The sequence below is a fragment of the Mustelus asterias genome, chromosome 12, assembly GCF_964213995.1.
Source record: "Mustelus asterias chromosome 12, sMusAst1.hap1.1, whole genome shotgun sequence".
NCBI lineage: Eukaryota > Metazoa > Chordata > Chondrichthyes > Carcharhiniformes > Triakidae > Mustelus > Mustelus asterias.
The window spans coordinates 4,650,407-4,677,521 of record NC_135812.1 but is presented as its reverse complement, the minus strand read 5'-3'; the positions used below and the strand labels follow the sequence as shown (position 1 = coordinate 4,677,521).

General features: G+C 45.2%; 1 protein-coding gene across 5 annotated transcripts in view; it reads right to left on the bottom strand.

The window, feature by feature from the left end:
- bcas3 (BCAS3 microtubule associated cell migration factor) overlaps positions 1-27,115 on the bottom strand; it is a 915,564-nt gene that overhangs the window by 444,590 nt on the left and 443,859 nt on the right. For all 5 annotated transcript variants that reach the window (XR_013499066.1, XM_078224612.1, XM_078224615.1 and 2 more), the window contains exons 17-18: positions 9,679-9,809; positions 5,126-5,291 (exon numbers count right to left, since the gene is read on the bottom strand). Coding sequence is in view for 4 of the 5 variants with exons in the window: in XM_078224612.1 (XP_078080738.1) it covers positions 5,126-5,291; positions 9,679-9,809 (297 nt within the window). In the remaining variant the exon portion in view is untranslated. The remainder of the gene's footprint in view (positions 1-5,125; positions 5,292-9,678; positions 9,810-27,115) is intronic.

Below are 27,115 nucleotides of genomic sequence, written 5' to 3'. Positions count from 1 at the left end.
CAGTCTTTCAAATTTTCATTAACTGAAACTGGGAAGCTTTGTTGCGTCACTGCTTTAGTGTGGCTCTGATACTCAGATGCTGGGTTAAAAGCTTCTGTACTGATCACAGTTCCTGTTTACTATAACTTGTTGTACTTAACTAACCCTTTAGTTCTAAGGCACTTGAAGCTTTATTGCCATATATCTCCAAAGCTTCTACCCTGAACTCCCCGCCCAGTATGGAGATTGGCACAGCTACAGCGTGCAGTGAAACGGATTAGAATTTAATAAAAATATCCGGCTACCTCAGTGGGCAAATGTAACAATGGTGTGGTACTGAGCTATTCACTCATACATTCAAGTCCTCATCTCTGCTGAGTTATGCCACACAGCAGTTACAAATGAGGAGGCTGATTATCACGGCTGAGTTCAAGGAGACAGCAAAACCCTACCCTGCCCCGACATGAACATTTAATTTTTTTTCAATGCTTCTAGTGGCTTTGCAGCTCTCTCACTTCATCCTAGAGTCCAGTGCGTATTCGCTTTGTGAAGGTTAACTTCCTGACCCAAGTCCTAACCTGCCTTTTACTACTTTAGACACAGTAAGTAGTCTCACAACACCAGGTTAAAGAGCTTTTGGAGCGCCGCTGTTTCATCAGGTGAGAGTCACGAATGGTGCTCCGAAAGGTCGTGCTACCAAATAAACCTGCTGGACTTTGTGAGACTTCTTTACTGTGCCCACCCCAGTCCAACGCTGGCAACTCCACATCACTACTTTAGACAAGCCAACTTTTACCATACTTGCAATTTCTTTTCTCAGGTTCTCCTGCAGAGGTCTCCTGCTGCCTGAGATCCCACTGCTGTAAGTCTCCAGCTAGTGCTTCCGAGAATGGAGGGAGGCCGACAGTGCGAAAGCAGGCCAGGCCTGCAAGCTTATCTTGTAGCTGAAAAGTCAGCCTCAGCCCCTGCCTGTTACACAGAATGTCCAGAAACAGATCATTCAGTCCGACTGATCCCTGCTGGTGTTTCTGTTCCACACGAGTACTCCACCTTACCTAATCTAACCCTATCAGTATTTCATTCGATTTCTTTCTTCTGTTGGTATTTATCTAGCTTCCCCTTAAATGCACGGAAATGTCTACCCTGAAACATGTGGTAGAAAGTTCCACATTTTAATCATTCTCTGGATAAAGAGATTTCTCCTGCATTCCTTGTTAGGTTTATTAGTGACTATCTTATATTTATGTGCCCTAGTTTTGGATTTTCCCACAAATGGAAAAATCTTCTATCTATCCTCTCGAGCCCCTTCTAATGTTAAAGACCACAATTAGTTCAAGCCTCAACCTCCCCTTTTTCGAGAACACAGCCTCGATGTGTTCAGTTATCACCTCTCAATTCTGTTATCATATTTTGCAACTTTCCCAGTGCCTATCAATCATTTTTATAGTATGGTGACGAGAACAAAAGATAATTCACCAAACGTTATCTAACCAACATTTTATAGGCCGAATTTTCATTTTGGGTTCAGGACCCTGATGTTGGGGTCATTTCCAGGTTCCGACCCTGCACGGTGTCAGCATCAGAGAAGTGACGTGATTTTAAAGAGATCCAGTCAGAGGACAGAGAGCACACTTGCCACTCAATTAAGGATGCAGGGTGGGCTCCAAGTGCAGGCTGGTCAATCGGAAGTCCTCCAACACTGAGGGGGCAGCAGCCCACCATCAAAGGTGGACACTACCAGGTAAGAACCTGGTCATCAGGTGTGAGGTGCTCTCGGTGTTGCTGTAAGTGGTGCAGGTCTGGCCCATACCTCACTACTGTGCTGTGGCAATTACCCAAACAGTTTACCTCTTCATTTGGAGGTCAAAACTGGACTGTGTCTGTAGGGACGTGATGTAAAAACCTCTAGACAAAGAGGAAAAACATGCCCAACATCCTGATGGCCACCTTTGTGTATGGCTTCATCAGTTTGTGTGTAGATCCTCTGTATGCAAACACAAAGTGTCACTACGTACTAAGGTGATGCCTGTTCCTAGTGTTGCGATGGATGAGTCTGGCCACACTGCTGTGGGATGCTCCAAGTAGTTAGACCGTGCTGACTGTCCCTCGTGTAAAAGTTTATGCAGAGACTCCTTTCACCACAAGTCCATTAGGCAGTGGTCTGCATGTAACGTCCTGGAGACATTACGGGAAAAGGAGATGGTGGATTCTTTTGGATGGTTCCCTGAGCAGATTGTCAAAGCCATTTGGCAGCAACTTTCATAACCAGAACTTTTAAACAAAGCACCAAGGTCTAGCTTAGCTGGTGGTGAGAAAGACCCTCCCGTCCCATCCTGCCTACATGCCCAGAGTATCACCTGATCTGCACGTTGCCTTGAGGTGGCTGTGGTGGGGAAGAGACTGTTGTCCACCTCTGTGTGGGATGTGCCTTTGCAAAGAAGGTCTGGATAGAGGTGAGGTGGTTTTTGTCGGGGTTCATCCCGAGCACCTCCTGCACTATAAGGATTCTATGCTTCTAACCTGGTGAAAGACACTCTTTGGTCAGTCCTAAATTTGTTGGTCTTCCAGTGTAAGGAGTTGTCCCCAACTGAGTGTTGCAGACTGGCACATTCCAAAGCCCAGGACCATGTGCTGAGGGACGCACTAAAGCTTGAGGTAGCCGCTGCAGAGGCACAATCGGGAAGGTTGCTATCTGAGACCTTACAACCATAGTGAATTGAGAGGAGGGGAATTGTATTCCCAGCAATTGCATGGAAACACTTCAGAGTGCAACTTGATCTATGCAGACTTTGCACCATCCGTTATGACAATTTTGAAATGTCTGTAATGTTTCTTTGATTGTATTGAAGCATCTCAGAATGCAACTTGATGTATGTAGAAAACCTGAATATTATTGCACTTTATGTGATGGCCACTTTGAAATAGAACAGTACAGCACAGAACAGGCCCTTCGGCCCACGATGTTGTGCCGAGCTTTATCTGAAACCAAGATGTTTGAAATGATCTGAAATGTTTATAATCTTCATTCAGATATTTTACAAATGAAATGTAAAAAATTTAAAGCAGTAATAAAGCATTGAATCAGCCGGACTGCAGCGATTGCAAGGGGTCTGCCAACTGACTGTAAAATTTCAGTTGGTCTCAGAACAAGGGCGGGCGGTGGCACAGTGGTTAGCACTGCTGCCTCATAGTGCCAGGGACTCAAGTTCAATTCTGGCCTCTGGTCACTGTCTGCGTGGAATTTGCACTTTCTCCCTGTGTCTGCGTTCGTTTTCTCCGGGTGCTCTGGTTTCCTCCCGGTTAGGTGGATTGGCCATGCTAAATTGCCCCTTAGTGTCAGGGGGACTAGCTAGGGTAAATGCATGGGGTTATGGGGATAAGGCCTGGGTGGGATTGTGGACGGTGCAGACACGATGGGCCGAATGGCCTCCTTCTGCACTGTAGGATTCTATGATTCTATAACATTGACCTTAATGGCCTTAATGACGAGCTGTTTCTCAAACCTACCAGCCTCACCAAAATGGGCCAGAGGTGGGAACATGCGTAGTATCGACATGCTGTCTTGGTGGAAGTCATTAGGTTACATTTTAGCTTCATATTCATATGGAGCAATTTTTAAAAGCGACATCTCGGCCTTTTGGCTAAGATGCAAATGAGATCAAGCCTTGGAGGAGGAATCCTCCCTCTCCTCCAATCAGCTTGGCTCATGTAGATCAGGCCCAAGACAGGTGTGAAGGCCCTGTTTTGTCAGCCTGGATCGGAAATGTCTCAACTTGTTGAGACTCTGAATTGGACTTGATTTGATTGAATTGGAAAAGTAAATTTTTAAAAATTAAAAAAAAATTTTTTTTAAAGCGGCATCTCGGCCTTTTGGCTGAGATGCAAATGAGACCAAGCCTTGGAGGAGGAGCTCTGCCTACTCCAATCAGCTTGGATCATGTAGATCAAGCCTAAGAAAGGAGGTGAGAGCCCTGTCTTGTCAGCTTGGATCGGGAATGTCTCAACTTGTTGAGACTCTGAATTGGACGTGATTTGATTGAATTGGAATAAAAACAAAAAAAAATGGATACTCCATTCGACAATACCAACTTTCCAGCTCTCCCACCTTTGAAAATTCGGCAGTGTGTTCGATATAACTTCTCTGCTTTTGAATTCTATTCCTCTAGAAATGAACCTCAGTGTGTTGTTAGCACTTTTTATAGCATTTTTTAACCTGTGTTGCTATTTTTAATGATTTGTCAAGCTGTATCCTTTGGTCCCTTTGCTCCTCTACCCCATTAAGAATCTTACATTGCAAGGTGGCCCCCTTGTTCTTCCTATAGGAAATGCAGCGCCCCAAACTTCTCAATAATGAAATTCATTTGCCATTTACATGCTCATTCTGTCAGCTTGTTATCATCTCCTTGCAACTTGTCACAGTCTTCTTCAGAATTTGGTGTTGATTTGATATTAAACTGGTATTGGAGGCCAGATGGTTTGTGTAAATAGTAAAGCTCTGTGATCCCAGCACCAATTACTACTGGACACCATCTCCCAACTTTCACCAGGCTGCGTAGCTATCATGAATGCTTACGTCATGTTTTAAAAGTGGCCCTTCCACGTCTACCAACTTGCTCTGTCAAAGGTAGTCTTCATAAGGAGTTTCTTCGTGAAAGTATCATTATTAAAACCTTTCGAGAGAAGCATCTTAAATATCTCAAGTGACACTTGAAGTAAAAGTTTATTTATTAGTCACAAGTAAGTTTACAGTAACACTGCAATGAAGTTACTGTGAAAATCCCTGAGTCGCCACACTCTGGCCCCTGTTCGGGTACACTGTGGGAGAATTTAGCATGGCCAATGCTCCTAACCACTACGTCTTTGGACTGTGGGAGGAAACCAGAGCACCCGGAGGAAACCCATGCAGACATGGGGAGAATGTTCAGACTCCACACAGACAGTGACCCAAGCTGGGAATCGAACCTGGGTCCTGGCCCTGTGACGCAGCAGTGCTAACCACCGGGCCACTGTGTCACCGTCGCAGCAGTCGTTTGCAAAACTGCTACCTTTACTGCAAGTTACACATTCAACAGAACAAAACACCTTCACAACTGCCGGTCAGACGCTGCTGGTACAGATGTATTCATGGAGTGTCTGAATGTCTTACCTGGCCAGAGACCAGCTAGCCCGGGGAGATGTTAACAGCTCCAGCTGAGTATCATCGTTGATCTTCTGCACAGTGTTGATGGGCCGTGGCTCAATTGTGTGCTCCACCAGGTTACCATAGCAACTAATAATGAACAGGGAATCCACTACCGACTGTTTTGATTGATCTAAGGACAGAAGAGATGGACAAGCATCAGGATATTAAAAGCAGCAGTAAATTCATTTCAACAACATATGTATATTGTGAATGTCAAGAGTCATTAGTCACAAGTAGACTTACATTAGCACTGCAATGAAGTTACTGTGAAAATCCCCTAGTTGCCACACTCTGGCGCCTGTTCGGGTACACTGAGGGAGAATTTAACACGGTCAATGTACCTAACCAGCACGTCTTTGGACTGTGGGAGGAAACCGGAGCACGCGGAGGAAACCTACACAGACACGGGGAATTGGGCAATTGGGACTAGATTATTGGTAAAAACTGGGAGGTATGGACAAGTTGGGCCAAAGGGCCTGTTTCCATGCTGTAAACCGCGATGAAAAAAAACTGGGGAGAATGTGCAGACGCCACACAGACAGTGACCCAAGCCGGGAATCGAACCCAGGTCCAACAGCTCCAACAGATACTTAAACGTAGCTCAAAAATAAAATACTGCAGATGCTGGAAATCTGAAATAAAAACACCATTGCTGAAAATTGTGATGGAGGGTAATCTCGATTTGAAACATTAACACTTTTCCACAGATGCTGCCTAACCTGCTGAGTATTTCCAACATTTGTTGTTTTTTTCATCCTTGAATTTAACTGCCTAAAGTGGTATTGTGATGATATTGTAGTTTTAACAAATGTACTTGCGTCATGCTTCTTGTGAAGGAGATGTTAAGATTCAACTCTGATTTAATGGTGCCGATTTATCTGCAACTGGCAGCCCACTTGCTGAGTATGCAGAAGAGTAATTGCTCCTAATTATTGGGATGTTTGTTTTAATCTGAGTTAATGCAGTTTTGTTATTTTACAGCTGTCCCCTGGTGTTTCAGAGTAGGGCTTAATCGGGTTGATTGACAAAAGATAGAGAGTCATGTGAATGGGCAGAGCTATGCTGAACAAGCAGGCAGTTGCTGTTTGGATTTGAAGAGGAGTAGCAGCTCTTTCCCTTTCTCTGTCTCTAACTCTTGGAGTCTGAGACCTGCTTAAAAAAAATGCTTATCTGTCACCTGTCTGCAAATGGCAAAAGATGTTTTTCTACCTCTTTCTCTCTTTTGGGTTTTGCTATGTGAAGCCAGGTCTCTGAAGTTCTGCTGTTTGAAGACAGGTCTTTCTCTGGGGGCTGCTGTCTGAGAGTCAGAAGACAGGCCTTTCTTTGTATCTCTGTCCAGAGGTGTTAAAAGGCTGGAAGACTAGCAACGCACATAAGCTTGTGTGTTTTTGCTAACTGATTCTGAAGAGGAGTTTATATCTATGGGGAATATTGCTAAATTGGAATTAATAGAGATAGCTAGCAGTTAAGGATTACACCTTGTCACATTTAAGTATTTCAACTGGTAAAAGGTATGCTAATTCTTTTTGCTATCGTTAAACCGTATCATTAAATAAAGTTTGTTTTAATAATAAAAACTTGCCAGTGCGTCAATAGAATCACACCTGGTGTGAAACTTGTTATGCTCACCCCTAATGCCAAAATCAAAAACAGTTGGGGTCCAGGCTAACTTCATTACCTTGGAATTTCTGATCTGGTCCCTAACAAAATTAGACACAGAAAAGTGGCTGGCATATCACTACTTTAGGCTAAAAGCTCTGTTCTGAAGGGTTGACTTGGCACTTCCAGGAATTTTGGACTTCACATATTGTAAGATAATTGGTGCTTTAACTTTTCACTCTGAGTATTCTGTCATATGGGAAGAGATGCCTGTGTTCACCTTGTGACTGCTTCTTGATGGACCTTACCTTCAATCCTTTTCTTTTATTCCCTTTGATGGTATCCTGTACTATGGACCTTCATGCATATCTGAGTTTTCACAGAATCATAGGAGTTATAACTCAGAAGGTAGTCATTGCTCCTGTTCAAAAGTATGTATCTGATCAAAGTTCTGCAGTCCTACAGAATTGTGGCGGACAACTTAATTAACCACAAGAAGTGTTCGACAAACAACCTCATCCTCAATGATGGGGGAGCCACGCCCAGCATATCAATGCAAAAGACAAAGCTGCAGCATTTGTCACCATCTTCAGCCAGAACTGCCAAGTGGATGCTCCATCTCAGTCTCCTCCTGAGGTTCCAACATAACAGATGCCTATCTTCAACCAATTTGATTCACTCCATAAGATATCAGGACACAGCTTAAGGCACTGTGCACAAAGAGGCTGTGGGCTCTGAAAACTTCCTGGCAATAGTATTGAGAACCTATGCTCCAGAACTAGTCGCAACCCAGCCAAACTGTTCCAGTACAGCTACAACACTGACATCTACCTAACAATGTGGAACATTGCCCAGGTTGTCTTGTCCACAAAGCAAGACAAATCCAATCCTGCCAATTACTGCCCCATCAGTCTACTCTTGATCATCAGTAAAATGACAGAAGGTATTGATGACAGTGCTATCAAGCGGCACCTACTCAGCAGTAACCTGCTCACTGACACTCGTTTGGGTTCTGCCAGGGTCACTTGGCTGTTGAGCTCATTACAGTCTTGGTCCAAACATGGACAAAAGAGCTGAGTTTAAGAGGTGAGTTGAGATTGGTTGCCCTTGACATCAAGGCAGCATTTCACCGGATGTGACATCAAGGAGCCCTAGCAAAATTGAAGTCAATGGGAACCAGGCAACTGTCCACTGAGTGGGGCCATACCTAGCACAAAGTAAAATGTCTGTGGTCATTGCAGGCCAATCATCTCAGCCCTAGGATATCTCTGCAGGAGTTCCACAGGGTACAGTCTTCAAACTGCATCATCAATGCCATCCCTCCATCATGTCAAAAGTGGAGATGTTCTCCAGTGTTCAGTACCATTTGTGATTCCTCAGCTTCTCATGAACAAGACCTAGATAACATTCAGGCAGCGACAAGTAGCATTCATGCCACACAATGACAGGCAATGACTATCTCCAGCAAGAAAGAGTCTAACCATTTCCCCTTGACATTCATAGCATTATCACTGCTGAATCCTTCATTATCAACATCCTGGGGGTTACCACCAGATATCGGGCAGTGCCAAGGGGGCGGGACCTATTGTGGGTGGGGCCTAGGGGCGATCGCATGGCGATCGGTTTAGGATGGAGGGAGAGCAGCAATTGTGGCGGGTGGGGGGGGAGGGGTCTGCTGGGGTGAGGGGGATGGGGGGATCGGCACTGCTTGGGTGGGGGGGGGGGCTGTACATCGGTGAAGGAATAAAATAAAAATCCAATTTTTCCTAACCTGTCTCAACATAAGAAAGGCAATTCGACAGAGAAACTCCCAGTCCAGTTTTGGAGCTGGGCCGGGGGAGCAACAGGGGGGAAATCCTGAGTGAGTTCAGCTCCCCAGAAGAAGTTTCTTGTCAGCTCAATGTGATGAGGTTTGTATGGCGGTGGCTATGAGTGACAAAGCCTTGGCCCGAATGTTTCTGCTACCTGGTTACAGGGGGCCGAGGGCCGAAGCAAAAGTGTAGATATGAAATTAAAAACAAAAATGCACACTTGTATTTCATAATCTTAGGACATGCCAAAGCATTTCAGAAAAAACAAATTATTTTTGAAATGCACTCGCTGACTCTTTTGGAGGTTCATCTGTTTTGCTGGTGTCTGTTGAGTTTAGGACACTGGGTGGATTCCATGTTCTCCAAAAAAGGACCTTGGGATCTTTTGCATTCACTTCAAAAGCATTGGTTCAACATTTTAGCACCTTTAACAATGCAGCACTCATAGAATCCTAAAATGCAAAACGAGGCCATTCAGCCCATTGAGTCTGCACTGACCACCATCCCACCCAGGCCCTATCCCCATAACCCCATGCATTTACCCTAGCTGGTCCCCCTGACACTAAGGGACAACTTAGCATGGCCAATCCACCTAACTCGCACATCTTTGGAATGTGCAAACTCCACACAGACAGTGACCCAAGCCAGGAATCAAATCCGGGTTGCTAACCACTGTGCCACCGTGCCGTCCTCCCTCAGATTGAACGGAAGTGTCAGCCTAAAGAACATGACTAAGTCCTGCAGTGGGACTTGAAGCAAGGTGCACCAAACTCAAGCTTATTTTCCACCTCAGATCAAATGTAGCAATGACCCTTGCTCACAGGAAGTCCTGAGGTTCAGTTCCCAGTCTGTGCGACGATTGGTCTTATTACTGCTGGGTGGCTGGAGGGAAGGCAGGGTATGGTGTGGTGGGAGAGTGCAAAAATCAGCATGGCAATGTAATCTTGGTGGATAGCTAGTGATCCAGTCAGTGCCTTCAATACAGGAGAGAAAAAAAACAGGGGGAAAAAACTTGTTGAGTTCCATTTATTTACAAATCCATTGGCGGTTTCTAATTCTCAGTCTGATTTACTCAATGAGTTTAGAAGAGTTGCGCAGTGCACTCACCTTTCTCCCGCTTTAGACCAGGATTGGCTAATAACCAGGACCGCGATGAAGAAAATGTGGCAGCAACACAAAACTCTCCGCCGGCAGCCTTGCTCGGGGAAATCTGCGGGGCTGACCTGGACTTGCTTTTACTGGAAAACAACAAAAGAGACTTCATAAAAACTGCTGGCAGACAGCGTCATTTCTCCCACCTGCCTGCTCTCAAACAACCCTCCGGTCACATGCCCTGCTGCACAGCCACATTTCAATTAGATGAACAACTGGAAGTTCAAATGCTAAACTGTTTCTGCTGAGCACGAAAAACAATTTGCGATGGTCATCTCATCAACAGCGCAAACCTTTGCGAACAGATAAGTTTCTGATGAACATTTTAACAAGGTCTGATGCAACACAAAACGACAACTGGACAGTGATTGATTCACTAACTCACAGTATTTCTGCCTCTGGATTATGTTATCAAGAACTTTAAGGGACTTGCCGTTAAGAATTGCTACAATGACAATTAACTGTATTTTATAGCCTCTGCACGAATAAATATTTTGAACCCATTATAGTTAATTCCGTAACATCCAAGCTAATATTCCAAATGGAACGGCACCATACCAGTATACTAATACAAATTTGAAACTGAACTCATCTATTAGAATTCATGAAGAAATACATGGATCTTAATGGAAGACAACAATATTCAAAGCAAAGTATAAGGCAGACATGATGTGGAGATTCTGGTGTTGGACTGGGGTGAGCACAGTAAGAAGTCTCACAACACCAGGTTAAAGTCCCAACAGGTTTATCTGGAATCATGAGCTTTCGGCGCGCTCTTCCTTCGTCACTCACCTGATGAAGGAGCAGCGCTCTGAAAGTTTATGATTCTAGATAAACCTGTTGGACTTTAACCTGGTGTAGTAAGTATAAGGTAGATTGTCGCTGTTGCCAGATCATAATAAGAAGTCTCACAACACCAGGTTGAAGTCCAACAGGTTTATTTGGTAGCAAAATCCAGGATTTTGCTACCAAATAAACCTGTTGGACTTTAACCTGGTGTTGCGAGACTTCTTACTGTGTTTACCCCAGTCCAACGCCAGCATCTCCACATCATGCCAAATCATAAACCAGAGAGGAAGGGGCTGGGGTGAAGCTCAGCAAACTGTGGCATTTAGAATGATCGCAGAATGATACAACACAGATGGAGGCCATTCGGACCATTGTAATGTGCTGGGTCTTTGTAAGAGTTACACTATTTGTTCCACTGCCCCATGCTTTCCCAGTAGCCTTGTAAACATTTCCTTTTCAGGTCTCTGTTCAAAGAACAAAGAACAGTACAGCACAGAAACAGGCCTATTGGCCCATCAGTCTGTGCCGACACAGATGCCTCTCTAATCTAATATTTTCTTGCCTCTATGTGGTCCATATCCCTCTATCACTGCCTATTCATGTATCTATCCAGATGCCTCTTGAACTTTGTCATAGAATCTGCTTCCACCACCTCCTCCGGCAACACGTTCCAGGCATTCACCACCCTCTGTGTGAAAAACTTGCCCCTTATATCTCTTTTAAACTTTTGTCCTCTCACTTTCAACCTATGCCCCCAAGTAATTGACTCGTCAACCCTGGAAAAAAGACTCAGATTCTCCACTCTCTTCAAGCCTGTCATAATCTTGTAAGCCTCTATCAGGTCCCCCCTCATCCTCTGACGCTCCAATGAAAAGAATCCAAGTTTGCTCAACCTTTCTTCATAGTCCATATCCTCCAAACCAGGCAACATCCTGGTAAATCTCTTCTGCACCCTTTCCAACGCATCAACATCCTTCCAGTAGAGTGGCGACCAGAAATGTCCACAATATTCCAAATGCAACCTACCAAAGTCTTATACAGCTGCAAAATGATTTTCCAATTCCTAACCTCAACGTCCCGACCTATGAATGCCAGCATGCCATTCACTTTCTTGACCACCTTGTCCACCTGAGTTGCCAACTTCAGGGAACTGTGGATCTGCACGCCCAGATCCCTCTATATGCTAATATTTCTAGAAGCTCTACCATTTACTGTATACTTTCCTTCTGCAGTAGACCTTCCAAATAGCGTCACCTCACATTTGTCTGGATTAAATTCCATCTGCCATCTTTCGGCCCAGGTCTCCAGTCAATTTATATCCTGCTGTATCCTCTGACAATCCTTCTCACTATCCACTAATCCCCCAATTTTTGTATCATCTGCAAATTTACTAATCAGATCACCTACATTTTCCTCCAAATCATTTATATATATTACAAATAACAGAGCCCCAGCATTGATTCTTGTGGAACCCCGCTTGTTACAGACCTCGTTAGGAAAGTACCCTTCCACTGCTACTCTCTGCTTTCTATGCCCCAGCCAGTTTTGTAAGCATCTTACCAGCTCACCTTGGATCCCCTATGACTTCATCTTCTGTATCAGCCTGCCATGAGGAACCTTGTCGAAGGCTTTACTCAAGTCCATGTATACAACATCCACTGCCCTGCCCTGGTCAATTTTTCTTGTCACTTTCTCAAAGAACTCAATCAAGTTTGTGAAACATGACCTCCCCTTCACAAAACCATGCTGCCTATCACTAATAAGCCTATTCTCTTCCAGATGTGAGTACATCCTGTCCCTAAAATCTTCTCCAATAATTTCCCCACCACTGATGTGAGGCTCACAGGCCTGTAATTTCCTAGATTGTCTCTTCTGCCCTTCTGAAACAGAGGAACGATGTTAACTACTCTCCAATCTTCTGGTACCTCACCTGTGGCTAAAGAGGATACAAAGATCTTGGCCAAGGCCTCAGCAATTTCTTCCCTTGCCTCGTTCAGTATTCTGGGATAGACCCTATCTGGCCCAGGGGATTTGTTAATGTTTTTCAAAAGCCCCAATACCTCCTCCCTTTTTATCTCAACATGTCCTAGAATGTCAACATCCTCCTTTCTACACTCAGCATCCACCACATCTTTCTCCTTTGTGAATACTGATGCAAAGAACTCGTTATGGACCTCACCCACCTCATCTGGCTCCACACACAAATTCCCTTCACTGCCCTTGAGTGGACCACTCTTTCCTTAGCTACCCTCTTCCTCCTTATATCCGCATCAAAAGCCTTGGAATTCTCCTTAATGCTGCGTGCCAAGGACATTTCATGGCCCCTTTTTGCCCTCCTAAGTCCCTCTTTAAGCTCTTTCCTGCTATCTTTGTATTCCTCATGTGCCTTATCCGTTTTCAATTTCCTGAAATTTATGTATGCCTCCTTCTTCTTTTTCACAGGGATATACTTGTCCTGAATTGTTGACAACTGACTTTTAAAAGACTCCCACATATCGGATATGGATCTACCCTCAAACAGCCGCCCCCAGTCTACATTCCCTATCTCCTGCCTAATACTGCCTTCTCCCAGCTTAGTACTTTCACTCTGGGACTACTTCTATCCTTTTCTATAAGTATCTCGAAACTTATAGAATTGTGATCACTGAATTCCCTGTGAAATTCCCTGTGAAAGTTAATGGCTGGAATTCTCCGGCCGATCACGCCCCACCCGCGGATTTTTCGGCGGAATGGGGTGACATCAATGAGAATTCCTATTGACAGTGGCAGGACCAGAGAATCCCACTGCTCGCAAACAATGTGCCACTTCCGGCTAGCGGGAAACACACAGCTGGGAGGCCGAGAATCTCACCCAATATGGAATCTGCTTCCACCAGTTTCTAATGCAGCACATGGTTAATATATGAAAATTAACAAAGATATTTAATGTATGTGTATTCTTTTAGTAAGCAAATAAATAATATCCAATTTCTTAGGTTGTCCCAATGAACCAGGGTCTTAACAGTAGCGATTTAAGGACATTTGATGCCTATTTAAAAAGTGAGTTATCTGGCTGGATCTTGGACAGGTGATAGACCTAAGCTTCCAGTACTGTCAGAATGGTCAAATGAAACAAGCTCTGTCTCCAACATCCACATCGGCCAGTAACAATCTTCTTCGGTTCAGTGCCTTTCAGTTCCCACCCTCCAATATTGATGCTGGAATCTTCAATCATCATACTGTGGAATTCTCTTCCTAATCCCATCTGGCTTTGCTACTATATCCTCCCCATCATCAATAATCTCTTCAAAATCTACATTCATGGTCATAATTAGGTTCCTTTTACAACACAGAAACATGTCCTTCGGCCCAACAAGCCCATGTTGGTCTTTACAGTCCACACCAGCCTCCTCCCACCTTACTTCATCTAACACAAATTGTCCCGTTCTTTTCTTCCTCACCTGTTTATCTAGTTTTCCCTCAAACACATCTATGCTATTTGCTTCAACTACAGTATGTGGTAGCAAGTTCTATATTCTAATCACTCTCTGGGTAAAGAAGTTTATGCTGAATTCCTTATTGGAATTTTTAGTGACTAACTTATCATTATGACCCCTGGTTCTGGATTTCTCACAAATGGAAACATCTTCTCTTTGTCTATCTTATTGAACCCTTTCTTTAGTATATAGATCTCAATCAGGCTGCCTTTGACTCATCTCTTTTCCATTAAAATGAGCCTCAGCTCACCATCTTTCCTGATGGTTATAACCTCTCAATTCTGGAATATGGTTCTGGGCAGCACGGTGGCACAGTTGTTAGCACTGCTGCCTCACAGCGCCAGGGACCTGGGTTTGATGCCCGGCTTGGGTCATTGTCTGTGCGGAGTCTGCACGTTCTCCCTGTGTCTGCGTGGGTTTCCTCCGGCTGCTCCGGTTTCCTCCCACAGTCCGAAAGAAGTGCTGGTTAGGTGCATTGGCCATGCTAAATTCTCCCTCAGTGTACCTGAACAGGCGCCGGACTGTGGTAACTAGGGAATTTTCACAGTAACTTCATTGCAGTGTTAATGTAAGCCTACTTGTGACACTAAGTGATAAATTTATAATTCTGGTAAATCCTTTCTGCGCCTTCTACAGTGCCTCTACATCCCTTTGCAAAGACTACCGAAATGAGTGAACAATCTTACAAAGCATGCATATGTTTGTAGATTTGTCTACCTTTCAACAAGGTTTATCCTGCAAAGATCAATGGTTCTGTGTTGTAGAAATGCAATCATTGTCAATTTTCCCCCCTCAATACATAAACCATTATTTGTTTTGTTTTAAAAAAGGAACCCAAGAATCTGTCAGTAGTTCCTGTGTTAAACTTTCACACTTGCGTCCACTAACAGATTTCTACACCTCATAAATCACAGTATATTCAGAGTGACCTGCACATGGCAGGTTTAACCAGTGACAATAAAAACACTCATTTTCAGCTAAGAGGGCTTTCAGTGGACTGGTTCCAGCTCCAGAAGTAGATTGTAGAGTGTTTGTTTTAAAAGGTACAGCAATAAATAAGACTGAATGTATTCCCACAAACAAGCTGCATTCTTCAAAGAATTGTCAACAAATTGCAGATTTATTGCTGGGTCACCTGGTATAAGATTAAATAACATTTCAGTTCAGGTCATTACTATGCGTGATATTCAACCCAGGTTGATTAACATAATGAAGCTGACATCAGTAAAAGTGAGGCTTGCGCTTTTAGAAGCTGAATATAGTGCTGATTTAAATTACAGATTCCAATTTCTAACCAAGTTGGCTGTGCACTTAAAATCTGTTTCACTCAACAGCTCAGGTAGTTGATTACACAGATTGCAACCGCATACAACAAGCTCAAATTCCCTTCTTCCCGGCTGCTGTCAGACTTTTGAATGGACTTACCTTGCATTAAGTTGATCTTTCTCTACACCCTAGGTATGACTATAACACAGCATTCTGCACTCTCTCCTTTCCTTCTCTATGAACGGTATGCTTTGTCTGTATAGCGTATAAGAAACAATACTTTTCACTGTATACTGCATACTGAGATAGATAGGTTCTTGATTAATAAGGGGATCAGGGGTTATGGGGAAAAGGCAGGAGAATGGGGATGACAAAAATATCAGCCATGATTGAATGGTGGAGCAGACTCGATGGGCCGAGTGGCCTAATTCTGCTCCTATGTCTTATGCTAATACATGTGACAATAATAAATCAAATCAAATCAAAATCAACAAAGAACAAAGAACAGTACAGCACAGGAAACAGGCCCTTTGGCCCTCCAAGCCTGTGCCGCTCCTTGGTCCAACTAGACCAATCGTTTGTATCCCTCCATTCCCAGGCTGCTCATGTGACTATCCAGGTAAGTCTTAAACGATGTCAGCGTGCCTGCCTCCACCACCCTACTTGGCAGCGCATTCCAGGCCCCCACCACCCTCTGTGTAAAAAACATCCCTCTGATATCTGAGTTATACTTCGCCCCTCTCACCTTGAGCCCGTGACCCCTCGTGATCGTCACCTCCGACCTGGGAAAAAGCTTCCCACTGTTCACCCTATCTATCCCCTTCATAATCTTGTACACCTCTATTAGATCTCCCCTCATTCTCCGTCTTTCCAGGGAGAACAACCCCAGTCTACCCAATCTCTCCTCATAGCTAAGACCCTCCATACCAGGTAACATCCTGGTAAACCTTCTCTGCACTCTCTCCAACGCCTCCACGTCCTTCTGGTAGTGCGGCGACCAGAACTGGACGCAGTACTCCAAATGTGGCCTAACCAGCGTTCTATACAGCTGCATCATCCGACTCCAGCTTTTATACTCTAATCAAATCACAGGGTTGCTTGTTGCTCATACACACTTGCTTCAGTTTGTGTTTCAGTTTGGTCTTTAGGTAGAACTCAATAAATAAGTATTCTCCCTCAGAGAGAAAAAAAACTTGAATGGATGTCACTGGCAGCCTCAGCATAAACATCAGATCATCCTGTTAGTCCTTGCTACAGAAAGGATTTTAGGGTTGTGGGGCCGATAAAGAAGAGAAATGAACTGTGGGAGAGAGATTGTTGTGTGTGGCAACTTCAGACACCATTAAACTGCCACCACATTCTTCGAGCTGTAATTTAGGCTCCATGTCAGGAATTTCTAAGTGCTGTTTATTGGAGTTCCCAAACTCGTACAGGGAGATTTCAACAGAGCCATTACGCACTCTCTGTTCCCACTGCTGCTTTCCTAATACCCGTGCGTACACACAAAAAACATCCAATTTACAAACAGGAAACAGCACGAGAAGAGGATTGGATGTTGCAACTTTCATCTTTAGATGCTGGGCTCAAATCCAGCCCTGACTAATGAGATGAAAGCTCTTCTGTCTGGTGCTATAAGAACCATATATGTATATTTCTATATATGGAACTCTCTGCCTCAGAGGGGTGGAGGTGAGGGTTATTCAATATTTTTAAAGCTGAGGGAGATAGATTCTTGTTCGGCAAAGGAATCAAAGACTATCGGGGGTAGATAGGAATGTGGAAACACAAACACATCAACCATGATCTTGATGAAGGGTAAAGCAGGCTTAAGGGGCCGAATGGCCAACTTCAGCTCCTATTTTGTACATTTGAATGTTCATATGAATTTGGGCTATTATAACCCAGTTCCCAGTGTGAGTTGGCTCTCAGTACAAAGCGACCCTTAATTTTGTGGTATAATTGGTCCAGGAGACCAAAGGAATGCTAAATGGAAAAATGTAATATTGACACAGCAGTGAATGTTCCTCAGATGCTGGGGAATGCTGTTGTACCAGGGTGGCTGGAATGTTAATCTGCAGCTAATCATGCTGCATTCTGCTGTGATAGCATATCTCACCTTTATTAAAGTGATAAGAAGGAGAATAACAAAGAGAACAAAGAAAATTACAGCACAGGAACAGGCCCTTTGTCCCTCCAAGCCTGCATCAGCCATGCTGCCCGGCTGAACTAAAACCCATACCCTTCCAGGGACCATATCCCTCTATTCCCATCCTATTCATGCATTTGTCCCGACGCCCCTTAAAAGAATGGAGCGGAAACACATCAGACTTCCAACGTGTTGCTGACATGTGGGAACTTTTTATGTGTCACACTTCACATGGAAGTTAGGTTTCCAAATCTGATTGGGTTTATTCCCTACATTGAAAAATAGGATCAGGAGTAGAACAATCAGCTGCTTGAACTTGTACCATTATTCAGTGGGATCTGTATTCTAACTCCATCTATCTGCCTTGGCTTCATCTTTCTGAATGTTCTTAACTATCAAAACTCTATCAATCCTAGGTCTAATATTATTATTCAGCCTACACCTAGACTTATAAAATTCTAACACGATTAGACAGGGTAGATGAAGGGAGGATGTTCCCGATGGTGGGGGAATCCAGAACCAGGGGTCACAGACTGAGGATTCGGGGTAGACCATTTAGGACAGAGATGAGGAGACATTTCTTCACCCAAAGAGTGGTGAGCCTGTGGAACTCATTACCACAGGAAGTAGTTGATGCCAAAACGTTGAATTATTCAAGAGGCGACTGGATATAGCGCTTGGGGCGAATGGGATCAAAGGTTATGAGGAAAAAGCAGGATTAGGCTATTGAGTTGGACGATCAGCCATGATCGTAATGAATGACAGAACAGGCTCGAAGGGCCAAATGGCCTCCTCCTGCTCCTGTCTTCTATGTTTCTACTCCTTTTTGGTGGAGAGCTCCACACTTCTACCACCTACTGACCTTCCCCTTAAACCACCCCACATCACACGAGCACCATTGACCCATCCCATGGGCACAATGCCTATTGTGGTCAATCGAATTCTATGGGTGGAATTTTCCCATCCCGCCCGCCACGGGAATCGTAACGGGCGGGACACGGACCATGCAAAGGTCCGTTGACCTCGGGCGGGATTTTCCGGTCTTGGGGCGAGGGCGGGCGGAAAATCCCGCTCTTTGATACTCAATTGGATTAATCTTATTGTTAGTCAAACAACCTTTGTATCTCCAATGTCTTTACAATTAACAAATGGAAGAGTTCAAAGAAAATGAAAGAAACATTATTGTTAATGCTCCAATGACTTTTCTCCTGGATTGTTCAGAGCAGTGTCCTGAAGACTGATCTTCAGATCCTGGATTCCTAAATGGAAGATTTGATTGCGTCCAATGTTTAGTGGGTTCAGCAATCCAGTGTTGGCAGACTGGCCCGCTAACAGTTGTCATAATTTGACTTTCTGGAAAAAGACACCACATCATTTCTATCAGAGATTTTCACAGAGTTTCAACAGTTCAACTCTAATTATCAGTATCTAAGTGGTCAGAGGAATGGTTGGAATGGCGTATTATTATTCGCAAACACTCAAACTGTCCAGCTACAAGAGGAAACGCTGTTATTAGTATAAAAAGGTTAAGAGGCAGTTTCCTGCAAAGGTCACAGCAGAAATTATGGCTGCTAATGACTGGAATCATGAATTACGACCAAAAAGTGGTGGCAGATGTGCTTCGAGAGTCTCACCCATGGGCTGGAAAGGGGAAGGAATCAATGGTTATTGTAGATGTGAGATTGAAAATTGAATGAGAGGTAATAAACTGTCAACACTTTCAATCATCAAAAGTAAGGGGAAAACTGCAAATGAAAAGGACAGTAATTTAACTCTCTAACCCTCCCAATAGCTCTCTTCCCCAGTCCAAACAATCATCACTCATAAAGTCCACTGTGAAAGGGTGTCATACAGTAATATTTTCCTCACTCATAAACTTATCAAGGCAATGTAGAATATCTATAATTTACCACATGCTAAATAGTCTGTTCAAGAGGCTAACATGTTTTTAGCAGGTGAAATATTTCCTGGCATTTTACCTGACTCCTGTCCATCTCTTACTTCCACTATTTATTTTGAAATCTTAATCTAATCCCACTGCACCCATTCATAACTTCATAACTTTAAACACTCAACCATAAGCACACATTTTTCCCTTGGTTCTCTATGCTTGCAACCAAGAAATCTGAAGTTATTTTTGTTACCCTCCTCTGAAAACTGCCTGAAAGCTCAATACCTGCTGTCCCATGTGAGGAAGCAGCAAGGATTATAATCAATGCAGGTAATGTGTTTAATTATCAAAAAATATTTTACAATGTTTTTAGAAATTTTGTATTCCACTCAGGGTCTCCCCGGGCTGTGCACCAAACGCTCCTCATCGCTTTGGGTGCCCGATGGTCCTCCATGGGATAGAGGGGCGGTTGCAGTGAGGTCCAGAAGCCCCACTGTCCTCCAGGACAGACACTGGGGGATTCCCACCAGTGTCTGCACCATGCGGTTAAAGCCCTCACACATGGAGATCATGGGCTGAAGCATGGTGTGGTCACCTGTTGCCATGGAGTCACCTGCCGGCTGAGGTCTCCACTGCAGACGCCAAAGCTTGCAGTGTTGGCCTCAGTGCACTGCAGTGACAGCACCATCTCTTTGGACATAAGGCAATCGGACTTGCAATCTGAGAAGGGATTCTGTCATCCCCTCCTGATGTTCGCCACTCTGTCTTTGCAGCTACTGCAGCTCTGGGATGTCCGGGTCCAGGGACACATCATCAGGGAGAGGTCCAGCAGAGTCCTGGCCCCTGGCATCCCTCTGAGTGACGGTTTCCTGAGACATCCCTGCCTCACCTGCTGTGGATCTTCAGCTGTGAGGTGCTCACAGAGTGGCCCAGAAGCCTGCCTACTTATCGATCCCACTAAGGTGTGAGTGTCTGCGCTGGTGCCGGGTGTGGGTGAAGCTGTGACCCCCTCCTCAGTGGTGGGGTCTGAGAAGTCTCCCTCGGAGCTGCTTGAGTCCGGTGGATCCAGGGGCCGCAGGGTGGTCTGGACTGTTCCGCTACTGGCCTGCAAGAGAAGGGAGATGGCATCAGATCATTACAGGAGGTAAAGGAGGTAATATTGATTACTCACATGAGGTTGAGGAATGACAGCATGTCTTGAGGATTCTCACATTTGTCTGCTGCCCCCACTTCACCATTAGCACAGGCACGGTCTTCCTCCTCCCTGGCCAGCTCGAGGGCTCTCTCCTCAAATGGCGTGAGGGGATTACTCTGGTTGGGCTTGCTTGCGTGTTGTGGTTGAATCTGTCCTGCAATGACACAGACTGGGACAGTGTAGGTGGCAGTGTTGACGTTTAAGGTGGTGATGAGGTTTGGCAGGCGTGGGTCTTGAGTGGGAGCTGGAGGTGAGGAGCATTGCAACGAGTGGGGGGGCGGGGGGTGTGTGTGTGTGTGTGTGTGTGTGTGGAAAAAGCAGGGCCTCCTTACAAGTGTTGGCAAAGATCGAAGTGGCTGGGTGAGAGATGAAGGTGGAGGTGGGAGGAGTGTACAAGGGGGTCCAGAAAAAGGCTGCATGAAGCTGACTTACCCTGGCTGAGCGCAGAAGATTGTTCATCTTCTTGCGGCACTGCTGCCATGTCCTCTTTTGCAGCAGGCAGGCTGCCTCCAGATGGGGGTGGCGACCTTAGTGGGAGGCCGTCTCCTGGAGCAGAGTGCATCCTGCTCCTGCTCCACTCCATTGAGTGATCTGGTCAGAGTTTCCTTTGAGAAATGCAGTGCAGGCTTCCTGGGTGACACTCCCTGCAGTCGCTGTGGAACAAGTGCTGGGGAGATGTTTATATCCAGCTCCCCAGAAATTGGCACGATTAAGTGGAACCGTGACAGGTGAATCAGAGGGGGGCTGCCACGGACGAGGCATTATTCTCTTGGCCGTAAAAGTTTTGTCAATGAGGCTGAAGATCCGGTCTGAAATTTCATTGGAGTTGTCAGTATGATTCACTCCATTTTTCTCACCGGAACCAACAAAGAATAAAGAACAAAAAAAATTACAGCACAGGAACAGGCCCTTCGGACCTCCAAGCCTGCACCGACCATGCTGCCCGACTAAACTAAAACCCCCTACCCTTCGGGGAACGTATCCCTCTATTCCCATCCTATTCATGTATTTGTCAAGACGCCCCTTAAAAGTCACTATCGTATCTGCTTCCACTACCTCCCCCAGCAGCGAGTTCCAGGCACCCACGACTCTCTGTGTAAGAACTCTGCCTCGTACATCTCCTTTAAACCTTGCCCCTCGCACCTTAAACCTATGCCCCCTAGTAATTGACTCTTCCATCCTGGGAAAAAGCTTCTGACTATCCACTCTGTCCATGCCTCTCATAATCTTGTCAACTTCTATCAGGTCACCCCTCAACCTCCGTCGCTCCAGTGAGAACAAACCAAGTCTCTCCAATCTCTCCTCATAGCTAATGCCCTCCATACCAGGCAACATCCTGGTAAATCTGTTCCGAACCCTCTTCAAAGCCTCCACATCCTTCTGGTAGTGTGGCGACCAGAATTGAACACTATATTCCAAGTGCGGCCTAACTAAGGTTCTATAAAGCTGCAACATGATTTGCCAATTTTTAAACTCAATGCCCCAGCCGATGAAGGCAAGCATGCCGTATGCCTTCTTGACTACCATCTCCACCTGCATTGCCACTTTCAGTGACCTGTGTACCTGTACACCCAGATCCCTTTGCCTGTCAATAATCTTAATGGTTCTGCCATTTACTGTATATTTCCTATCTGTATTAGACCTTCCAAAATGCATTAGCTCACATTTGTCCGGATTAAACTCCATCTGCCATCTCTCCGCCCAAGTCTCCAACTGATCTATATCCTGCTGTATCCTCTGATGGTCCTCATCACTATCCACAAATCCATCAAAACTTTGTGTCGTCTGCAAACTTACTAATCAAACCAGTTACATTTTCCTCCAAATCATTTATATATATTACAAACAGCAAAGGTCCCAGCACTGATCCCTGAGGAATGCCACTTGTCACAGCCCTCCATTCAGAAACGCACCCTTCCACTGCTACCCTCTGTCTTCTTTGACCGAGCCAGTTTTGTATCCATCTTGCCAGCTCACCTCTGATCCCATGCGACTTCACCTTCGGCATCAGTCTGCCATGAGGGACCTTGTCAAAGGCCTTACTGAAGTCCATGTAGACAACATCCACTGCCCTACCCTCATCAATCATCTTCGTCACTTCCTCACTCTGCCAAATTCTGGTAAGATCGCCCCCAGTATATTTCCACATTCTTCTGATTAAATTTACCAACTGGCTATAAAATATGTTCATGTTTCAATGAAAACGACTCAAGTATCAGTATGGCACGGAGCAATGCAGTAGTTCCAGAGGTACAACATTAGGTTCATTCACGTTGCAACTTTCCTGGCCTCAGAATGTTCCAAAATGGTTTATAGCCAGTGGAATACATCGAAGTATAGTCACTGTTGTGATGTAGGAAACGTGGCAGCCAATTTGCACACAGCAAGCTCTCACAAACAGCAATGTGATAATGACCAGATTATCTGAAGTAATGTTGGTTGAGGGATAAATATTCGCGAGGATACTCGCAAAAACTCACCTATTATTTTCAAAATGGTGCCGTGGACATTTCATCCAAAAGATGGCACCTCTGACAATGCAGCAGCCCTTCAGCACTGCACAGGAGTGTTGGCCTCAGTGATAAAACATCATTTGGTCCAATGTGTGAGAATTTAGCAGAGAGAAGGGCCTTTATCAATTGGCAGACATTTCAGATGTGACTTTGTGCACGATGCGGCAAATTTCAGTCCAATCCATGGAGCTTGGGTGTGCAACCAGAACCAAGCGCTATGAAGCATCCCTCAGAACCTAATCCGGCCAAAAGCCTCTTGAGCCAGACCAGTCAATCTTTAGACACAATCAGCTACTCCTGTCAAGGAAGGTTTTTAAAATAATGAAAGAAAGAATCTTGAAAATGCAAATGATTCACCACAAAATGGTTCCCATGTGGTCGGGATGATAACGCACCATATGTGGGCATCAAGTAAAAGCAGGTCAGTGTCAGAGTTAGATTTCTGAAAGCTACTCTAAACGTCTTTTAAAATTCTGGAAAATTATACAGTATTATCAAAAAATACAAGCCCATTAATCTGAGATGTTTGTGGCATAGCCTGCAGATGAACATCAAACGCACTTAATGTCTACCTCAGACATGATCTAATAGCAGACGTTAGTGGTAAGCAGCTTGACTTTTTAACAATACAATGACATGTCACGACAAACTAAATGACTAACAGATGCACGAAGGGACGCCCAGTCTGACACTCTGCTGCACTAATTGATTGGACACACGGAATGTGGGCAATATGATACCTCAACCTATTGATACTGTGACCATGCAGAAGCGGTTAATGACATGCTATAATAGAGTTTATATACTAGATGGAAAGGGTCCGTCTATCCCAGTGTTCATTCCCAGTACCGAGATTATGTAAAATACCTGACCATGGTTGCCACAATTATCAAATAACCAATAGCGGCAAGAATTAACTATGACAATTTATAAACTTATTTTAATATTCAGTTTGCCAGCAAGAATCTTCATGTTGATACACTACCCATAAGTTTTAAACTCGTCAAGTGGTTTCCTTTCATCTCATTGCAGAAGATATCAGCATGCCTTTGTTGATTATACTCTCACCTGCGAGTCATGGAAAGAGAGGCATTGAAATCCCACTCCTAGCACTGGAGCACAAAATCGAGCCTGACCTTACAGTGCAGTACTTAAGGTGTGCTGCACTGGTGAAGGTGCCGTCTTTCAAAAAAAAACATTAAATTAAGGTTCTGAACTCTAACTAACAGTCATTCAGACTTGAAATGTTGGCTCTGTTCTCTCTCCAGACCTTGCTGAGATTTTCCAGCGTTTTCTGTTTTAGTTTCAGGTTCCAGCATCCGTAGTATTCTGCTGTTAAACTGAGCCTGAAATCTTACCAAAAAATGGCAGTGTTGTTTCCAGCAAGAAAACCGGTGTGCTTCTCTCCAGTGAAACATGCCCATTTTCCCTCCTGATCTTACGCCACTCTGCCTAATGAACTTCAAGCAGGCATGTTTCACGCCATCATGCAGAGGGACAGGGTCTCAATTCATGGCAAAACCCAGCTGCACAGAGATTGGACGCCATCTTTAAAGGATCATAACCTGAGTAAACCTCTCCCAGCCCACCACGGCGGTCTCAGGGGCTCCCCTTCCCACCCCTGATCAAAGTCGGTATTTCTGTCCCCCCCCCAACCTCCCAACAGTCGGAGCCAGCACCCCTACCGTCTCCCCACACAAAGGCCATTGTCGGCATGCCCTGTTCCTCCGTCTGCTCCCAGCCCACATCCAAATCTAAATGTATCCACCCCCACCCCAAATGAGGCTCCCACTGGGGCCTGTCTCTTGGCATAGATGGGCACTGCCAGGGTAACATGGTGCCAAGCTCTGCTGGGGGAGTGCCAGGGAGCATTGCTAGGTCATTGCTTAAAAGTTAAGTTAAAGTTCATTTATTCGTCACAAGTAAGGCTTACATTAAAACTGCAATGAAGTTACTGTGAAATTCCCCTAGTCGCCACACTCCGGCGCCTGTTCGGGTCAATGCACTGAACCAGCACATCTTTCAGAATGTGGGAGGAAACTGGAGCACCCGGAGGAAACCCACGCAGACACGGGGAGAACGTGCAAACTCCGCACAGACAGTGACCCAAGCCGGTAATCGAACCCGGGTCCCTGGCACTGTGAGGCAGCAGTGCTAACCACTGTGTCACTGTGCCGCTTGGCCATATTCCTCTCCCCTTGGGGCTATGCTTACCTTTATGCCCCTAGGGAGCCCTCACAACAGCAAATTAGAGGAGTAAATTGGAAGGAGGTATTCTCGGGGAAATGTACTGAAAAGAGGTGGCAGTTTTTCAAGGAATGTCTGTCTAGAGTTCTACAGGACAACGTTCCGAGCAGACAGGGAGGTGCTGGTCGGTTAAAGGAACCGTGGTGCACGAAAGCTGTGAGGGACCTAGTCGAGAAGAAAAGGAAAGCGTACAAAAGGCTCAGAGAGCTTGGCGAAGATAGGGATTTAGAAGAGTATACAGCTTGTAGGAAGGGACTAAAGAAGGAAATTAGGAGAGCCAGAAGGGGGTCACGAGAAGGCCCTGGCAGGTAGGATTAAGGAGAACCCTAAGGCGTTCTATAAATATGTGAAGAGTAAAAGGATGAGACGTGACAGAATAGGGCCTATAAAAGGTGAAGGCGGGAAAGTCTGTACGGAACCAGTAGAAATGGCAGAGGTGCTCAATGAGTATTTTGCCTCGGTTTTCACAGAGGAGAAGGACCTGGGTGGATGTACTGCGGGCGTGCGGTGGACTGAAAGGATTGAGTATGTGGACTTTAAGAAAGAGGTTGTGCTGGAATCTTTGAATGGCATCAAGATAGATAAGTCGCCGGGTCCGGATGGGATGTACCCCAGGTTACTGTGGGAGGCGAGGGAAGAGATTGCAGAGCCTCTGGCGATGATCTTTGCCTCGTCGATGGAGATGGAAGAGGTGCCGGAGGATTGGAGGATTGCGGATGTGGTTCCTATTTTCAAGAAGGGGAATAGGGATAGCCCAGGTAATTACCGACCGGTGAGTCTAACCTCAGTGGTTGGTAAACTGATGGAGAAGATCCTGAGGGACAGGATATATGAGCATTTAGAGAGGTTTAGTATGCTCAAGAATACTCAGCATGGCTTTGTCAAGGGCAGATCGTGCTTTACGAGCCTGGTGGAGTTCTTCGAAAATGTGACTAAACACATTGACGAAGGGTAGATGTGGTTTATATGGATTTTAGCAAGGCGTTCGATAAGGTCCACCATGCAAGGCTTCTAGAAAAAGTGAGAGGGCATGGGATCCAAGGGGCTGCTGCCCGGTGGATCCAGAACTGGCTTGCCCAAAGGAGGCAGAGAGTGGGTATAGATGGGTCTTTTTCTAAATGGAGGTCGGTCACCAGTGGTGTGCCCCAGGGATCTGTTCTGGGACCCTTGCTGTTTGTCATTTTCATAAATGACCTGGATGAGGAAGCGGAGGGATGGGTTGGTAAGTTTGCCGACGACACAAAGGTTGGTGGGGTTGTGGACAGTCTGGAGGGATGTCAGAAGTTACAGAGGGACATAGATAGGATGCAAGACTGGGCGGACAAGTGGCAGATGGACTTCAACCCAGACAAATGCGTCGTGGTCCATTTTGGTAGGTCAAATGGGATGAAGGAGTACAATATATAGGGAAAGACTCTTAGTACTGTAGAGGATCAGAAGGACCTTGGGGTCCGGGTCCATAGGACTCTGAAATCGGCCCCGCAGGTGGAGGAGGTGGTTAAGAAGGCGTACGGTGTGCTGGCCTTTATCAATCGAGGGATTGAGTTTAGGAGTCCGGGGATAATGATGCAGCTATATAAGACCCTCGTCAGACCCCACTTGGAGTACTGTGCTCAGTTCTGGTCGCCTCACTATAGGAAGGATGTGGAAAAGATTGAAAGGGTGCAGAGGAGATTTACAAGGATGTTGCCTGGATTGAGTGGCATGCCTTATGAGGATAGGCTGAGTGTCAGAGAGGAGGTTTGATGAGGACTTATCTGTTGAGGTAGTATGGGCGGAGATTAGAAATAGGAGAGGAGAGGTCACCCTGTTGGGAGTCTTTTATAGACCTCCTAAAAGTTCTAGAGAGGTTGAGGAAAGGATTGCGGA